Genomic DNA, 7,195 nt, shown 5'->3' with positions numbered 1-7,195 from the left:
ACTGTGCTTGTCTTGGAGTAACATCCGTATCATCTAGAGAACAACGATTTGTATGTCCCCTTGCAGTTAACCCAGACAGTCACTGGATATTGAAATTGCAAGTACCTAACACAGGGAATAAGGCAGTTAGTTCCTGTCGAATATGGGATATGGGGGCGAAGAGGCTATGGACTGAACAGATCAGTAGTATCTGTCAGGCCTAGCTCCACGGAGGGGCAAAAACAGTGTGCTGCTAGCTGGGTCTCCTCCTTCATCCCCATTCTCCCTCCAGTATAGGTATATCCAACGTACCTTCGGTATGAAAATAGTAGAGTGCGACCGTCCCGGTTCAGGGTGAGTCGGTGGGCGGCATTGGCAATCGCACTGCAGATTTCCTTGCCGGGGTGGTGGTGCGTTGGGGAAGAGGAGAGCGTCCGTGCGACTTGGATACATCAGGGGATCCCATCTTCTCCACGTATGAGACTACAGCCTCGGGGTCCTGGAATGCAAGGGGAGATCCGTCCTCCGATTGAAAGCGAAGAATAGCCGGGTAGGCCAGAGTGAATCTGATCCTTTTTTGATATAGGATAGAACATACTCTACTGAACGCTTTGCGTTTCCTGGTGACCTCCGCCGAGTAGATGAGCAGATGATGTCCATCCAGATGAAGTTCTTTTTTGGCGCGAAATGCTTGCATGACCGCCAAGCGATCTGTATAATCCAGGTATCGGGCGATTATGGGGCGCAGACCCTTCCTCTCGGGGTTAGGAGGCCCCACTCGATGCGCACGTTCCACCTTACACACCGGGTCAAGGCCCAGGAGATCCGGTATATTGTGTGCGCAAATGGATGCCAGCATCGACGGTCGGTAGGATTCCGGTAAGCCTACGATCCTTATGTTGTTCCGACGAGAGCGGTTCTCGAGGTCGTCCACCTTGTCTAGTAGAAATTGCACTTGTTTAGTGTTGGATTGCAGGTGGGAAGTTGTGGAATCAGCTACTTCCTCCAGGGCTGCTATCCGGGATTCCGCTTCGGTAATCCTTTGGGCCTGGTGTAGTAGATCCTGTCGCAGGGATTGTATGCCCTTGCCCACCACCTTGTTGACGGCGTCTTGTATGGTAGGACGAAGCAACTTGGCAACTTCAGCTATCAGGCTATGATCGGATAGAGCTGATACATCGTCCTCCGACGAGGCGCTGATATCCCTCATGTCTGGAGTGGCGGCCATCTTGGGCTGTGTCTGTGGTCGTTTGCCCCGGACAGGAGTGCCTTTGCCGCGTAGACCAGTTCTGCGTTTGGCGAGGAACTTGTCCATACTCCCGAGAGTGCAGTCACTACGGCGGGAAGCAAAACGGTTCGTTTGCGATGTTGGGGTAAGATTTTATATTAGGGTTAGCCCTGGCTGTGCGGGAGCTCCTCACTCTGCGACCGCTACATCAGGCGCCGGAACCGGAAGTCTCTTTTTCTACTTTTTAAACAATTTTTCTATTCTGTTCGGTCCCACAGAGGGACCGAGCAGAACAGCCGAGCCGAATGCCGCTCAGTGGCATTCGGCTATTTACTCACTGCTGTTTGGCATCCATGAGAATAGACCGAACAGCAGCGAGTAGCCTGCACGAGTAGCCTGCAGAGTCCAGATGTTGAGCATGTAAGGCTGGAATCAGCCGTACCAGCCTGAAGTAAATAACCTACCCCACTTCGCTTGGGGTAGGTTAGTCACTGGGCTGCCTATGGCAGCTTATTGAATAGACCCCCAAAGTGTTTTCATCCTGCAGCTCTAACAGCTGATGAAAGAGTATTTCCACAGCTGTCAGGACCACAGAATAAAACAAGCTTCATTAATCATTCACCCTATCAGCAAGCAGCTCTTTTAACCTCTGCACTTTTATTATCAGTGTGCTACTTTGCAAGGAGTCTTTCAAGCGTTGTATGCAAGCAGTGACTCAAGCAGTGACTCAGGGGTTGAATCATATATGTGGCAGTGAGTGCAGTTCCTCGCAAAGCAGCACCATCATAATGATAGTGCAGGGGCTTAAAGCAGGAGCCACTTGCTGATAGTATAAATTAATGAATTAAAGGGGTTTTTTTTATCCTGCTGCCCTGGCAGCTCCAGAAAAAATCTCATTAGACTCTTAGTATCGGGGCCGCTGGATTAAAACACTTTAATTCATCCCTACTATCAGCAAGGGTTCAAGCATTGTCAGCATGGGCTGTGACAATGTAGAGGGAGTTAGAAGATAAGAGGATCTGACACTCCTGGACCCTAGTGGAATAAAGTTGTATCTGGACTATTATTTGAATTGGTGTGGCGCTTCAATTCCTACATCTACAGCAACCCCATCCTGGTCCTGTATTTAGTAAAGAGGGAACTAAGTAGATTACTGTGGGTATTGGATTGTGTCTATAAATGGCAAATTGAGCATGTATGAAAAGTTTGGTTTGTTTAAACTTCCTCATTTCAAGATATTAAGTGTCTCAATTCATATTTCAGAGAGGTCACTTCTGTTTTTCTGAAGGAGCAAGATCTATGAGTGCATTCAGGGGATCTGCTCCTTTGGGCTCTGAGGCAGTGTGTGGCTGAGAGGTGCACTGTGCTCCCTCCAATGCGTGTGTCTATGGTTAAAAAACACTTCAGTGAGCCAGCAGAAGTGGTGGTGGAACTGTTCCCAGTGTATGAAAATTAGTTCACTTCCTGCCCATTACCTTACCATTACCTTCCCAGAGCTCTGTGGGGTGCTGGTAGAATACTGGTTGTAAATTATTGTATGAACCAACCAGCAAAATGGAAACTCAGGAGTCCAGTAGCTTTCCACCATCACAGCTCAGCCATTCCCCCCTATCAGTTATTTTAGATTCACACTTGTTTGACATATTGATTGGAAAAATTGCATAAATGAAAATTCCAGTTAAATGTAAAACAAATGGGGATCCCCTCTAGATGATGAAAACTACCCCCATGCCTATCAATGTTACCCTACACCTCAAAAATGACACAGATCTCTTCAAAGAGTCTCACATTAAGGATACTAGAATTATGCATTATAAATGTGCCACAATAGCAGATAGCTAAAATGTTTGCAGTAGGTTTACCTTTTACTTGTTTCTCTTAAAAAAAAAAAAAAATACCTTAACCTCCCTGGCGGTATTCCCGAGTCTGGCTCGGGGTTAATTTTCCATACCAGGAGCGGTAACCCTGAGCCAGACTCGGGAATGCACAGAAAAGTGTCACTTACCTTGTCCCTGCGAGCCCGCGGCGTCCTCTGCTGTACGCGGCCGGTCGATGCCGGCATCTGACTTTTTGTTTAGTTTTTGGGGCGTCACAGCCTTGGGATGCTAAAATCCTGAATAATCATACAGCCAGGGAGGTTAAATACCTCAAAAAAGTAATTCAGAACAGTTTCTATTCAGAAGTACATACACTCAAATATATTGGTGTTGGCATTCATCAAATTGTGATCATCAGCAATAAAAGAGTGAACTCAAAAGAAGTGCTGTAAGCTACATATAATGATAAGGATTCTATCCTATATCAGCACATAGAACAGGCATGGTTCAGTAGATAAGTCAGTTCAAAAGAATGGGTTACAGTTTCAGCCAATAGGCTTATTCCATTGTCGATGTGTACTGTATCCCAAACACTATAAAAAGTATCCAGGTCCTCACTACAGACCCTTGCTAATTCTCAAGCCAATCTCAGGTTTGCCATACCAACTCCTGCTCATCACAATGTCTCTGACAGCGGGGGAGACGGGAGGCTGGGCTTGTCAGTGGATTCAGGCATCAGGAAGGACAGGTGCTGCGCATGATTAGTATGCAGCCCCTGTCCTTCTCTATGGGTGTATGCAGCAGTACACCCCCCTACTCACGCTGACCCACATACCAGGATGTGGCTGTGGGTGCCTGCAGAGACGGGTATAGGCTCCGCCTCGCCAGGCTAACAGTGACAGTGTCGTCAATGACAGGCAGCCGCCTGTTGTATTCACAGCACACACGCCGGAAAATACAGCTGTCCCTCCGTGTGTGTCACAGACTTTACTGCAGTTCATTGTACAAAGTTTTTACAATGAACCGCAGTAAAGTCTGTGACACGGAGCTGGCTGCGGCAGAACGCGGAGGCATTGCCCCGTTGCCCCCCCCACCCCCCTGGATCCGCCACTGGGGTGGTGAGGCTCTGGACAGGTAAAGTCCCTTTAAACTTTGCTATTTTTGTATTATAGGTGATTTGAGTAGTTTTGTCTTGTGATGAATATAATGGCATATCATTTAGCACGTTCTGATGTAACCAGTTATATTGTCATTTCTGGGGGGGGGGATCTTTTTTACTTATTGCATAGAATTGGTCCATCCAGTTTGATGTACGAAACATTAACCCAGTAGGCCTTTTTTTAAAAAATATATAACCGTTGTACTGTTTTTATATGTCAAAGGATTTGTAATTCTGTGCAGCAATTTGGGTTGATTTACTAAAGGCAAATAGGCTGTTCGCTTTACAAAGAAATTTTTATTTTGCAAGGGAATTTTCACTTAACTTAGTGAATGAGGTTAAGTTCATCAATCATGTGCAAGCAAAAATGTTGTTTTTTTCCTTACATGTGATTGGGTATTTTTTGCAAGGTGACATTTCACCACATTTACTAGGCTATGGGAAAATTCCCTTGCAAAGTGAAGAGCCAATCCCATAGTCTTATGATTTACCTCCCTCTGACACAACACATAACCTGGTTCAGCAATGCAAATACCTTTGTTACTATTTCACCTTCAGCTTACTTATTGGATAATCAGTTGGCATTATCCCCCTTTGTGCAATAAGCAGGCAGGGGATCCAGCAAGCAGAAAACCTGAAGCAGGATGAAGTAATTTTGCTGGCTATGCGGTGTAGGAGAGGTGTGTAAATCACAAAATTGGCTGTACATAATTACAAATCCTTTGCCAAATAACACGGTAAACATATCTGTAGTTTAACTGTGTATTTAGCTGCTTTAGGCATTATTGCCTTTTAATTTGTTTGCAGTAAAAAAAAAGCTTAATTAAAACTAAGTGACTGGTGTATATAAATAGTAATTAGTATTATTGACAGTGCATATTGAGTAGGTTTTGTATACACAGTTTTAATCTACATCAATACAGAGCATATGTTTAAGGTCTGAATGCCTTTTCAGAATGGTTATCCTTTACATATGATTGCAGTATTTATGGACATACTTATACACCTATACTACTTGTACAAAAGTAAGGGAAAAAAACAAACTGCTGGTCGTTATAACCACCTAGCTGTGTTTTTTTTCTAACTTGAACAATACTGAAATCTGATTGTTTACTTTCTACAAAACTACCCTTGTTATCTCCCGTCTTGACTATTGCAACTCTTTCCTCATTGGCTTTTCACTACACACGCTATTCCCCTTCAGTCTATCATGAATGCAGCTGCTAGACTCATCCACCTGACCAACTGCTCAGTGTCTGCAACCCCCCTCTGCCAATCCCTCCACCTGCTTCCACTTGCCCAAAGGATAAGATTCAAAATATTAACAATCACTTATAAAGCTATCCACAACTCTGCCCCCGGCTATATCTCAAACCTTGTCTCAAAATATTACCCTAACCATCCACTCCGCTCCTCCCAAGATCTTCTGCTTTCCAGCTCCCTTGTCATCTCCTCCCATACTCGCCTCCAGGACTTCTCTAGAGTCTCTCCCATCCTCTGGAACTGTTTACCCCAACCTGTCCATCTATCTCCCACCTTGACTGCCTTTAGGCAATCCCTAAAGACTAATTTCTTCAGGGAAGCCTATCCCACCTCGACCTGACCACTGAACTGTCATTTTCTCAAACAATTCATCCCCACACAGTTACCTCCTCATGTATCACTTGCCCCTCCCTTTTAGATTGTAAGTCCTCACGGGCAGGGCCTTCCTTACCATCTTGTCTTGAATTGTATTGTAATTATAATGTCTTCCTTATATTGTAAAGAGCTGTGCAAACTGTTGACGCTAAATACATCCTGTATTATAATAATATCCTAATTTGTTTTGTACATGAGGCCAAGTATGCAGGGTTCAAAGCCAACACTGACCACAACATACAGATAATATGCTTATAATGTACACAAGACGTTAATTATCTCCGCAATGTATTATTAATTGTAAAATAATCACTTTATCTAACCATTAAAATAATGCAGTGTAGCATACAGAGAACATACATACACACATTAAAATGTGTCCTTCAAAAAACAAGAACTTACCATTAACGTCTGATGTTATTTTCATTTTTTTCAGACTTTTCCTGAGCTTCCCTTAAACCAAAACTTACTTTAGCCACTTTGACCTGACTTCTGGCTCTGCTGACGTCAAGGCTCACGGTGGAAAAGTTCTGAATGCTATTGGAAATGCAGCCAATCACCTAGATGACCTTGCTGGTAACCTGTCCACCCTCAGTGACTTGCATGCATACAACCTAAGAGTGGATCCAGGAAACTTTGGAGTAAGGGTCACCTATTTACTATCATTCTAAAGTAATAAGATAACTTGGGGGAACATATACTGGATTTGATTTTGCTTACAACACAATATATTCTTTTGATTTTGGTTACCTTAAATTTATAATGCAAAAATATTGTGGGTCATAAAATATCAAATTAGAGATTATAGTCTAAAGGCAGCATAGATTTATTGAAAATCTACCACAACTTGGTTTTCTTTAACTCGTTGCAACTAGGACTTGGAAAGTTATTGTCTTTTCAAAGCTGGGTTTTCATTAAACCTAAGAAAGCCAGATCTTAAAGCGGACCTGTGATGAGAAAAACATGGAGGCTACCATTACTGGTCTCCTTCGGAAACACTAGCTGCCTGGCTGTCATGCTTGCTCCTCATGCATCATAAATTAGTGACCTGAAATGCTACACAGGTCATGAAACTCAGAGTGAAAATTTGATCTACAAATTTGTTCCTGGTCAGTGATTCAACATGACAGTAGGTCAACTAGCATTTTTCACTGCAAGGGTAGTTTTTCCCTGCCTGAAGCGGGGCAGGGGGTGGAAGAATTCCTATCTATTACTGTTCTGATAACCCAAAATTTGGGATCTTCTTTCACTTTCATTATTAACGGTCACAAGGACAACTAGATAGGTGCCCTAATCAGGGTCAAATTTACTCTCTGCTGCCCCAGGGCCAGGTTCCCCTGCCAACCCCCCTCCCCCCCCCACAGAGAATGGCAA

General features: G+C 44.0%; 1 protein-coding gene across 1 annotated transcript in view; it reads left to right on the top strand.

Moving 5' to 3' along the window:
- Window positions 1-1,344: 1,344 nt before the first annotated feature.
- The window catches only part of LOC108786458 (hemoglobin subunit alpha-3-like), a 7,974-nt gene continuing 2,123 nt past the window's right edge, over window positions 1,345-7,195 (top strand). The window contains 3 exon segments of the mRNA XM_018555759.1: window positions 1,345-1,352; window positions 4,054-4,158; window positions 6,258-6,462. Coding sequence (XP_018411261.1) covers window positions 1,345-1,352; window positions 4,054-4,158; window positions 6,258-6,462 — 318 coding nt within the window.

This window comes from Nanorana parkeri, unplaced genomic scaffold, assembly GCF_000935625.1.
Source record: "Nanorana parkeri isolate BGI_ZX_2015 unplaced genomic scaffold, ASM93562v1 scaffold213, whole genome shotgun sequence".
Lineage (NCBI taxonomy): Eukaryota > Metazoa > Chordata > Amphibia > Anura > Dicroglossidae > Nanorana > Nanorana parkeri.
The sequence above is the reverse complement of the archived record's forward strand: the minus strand, read 5'-3'. Positions and strand labels throughout refer to the sequence as shown.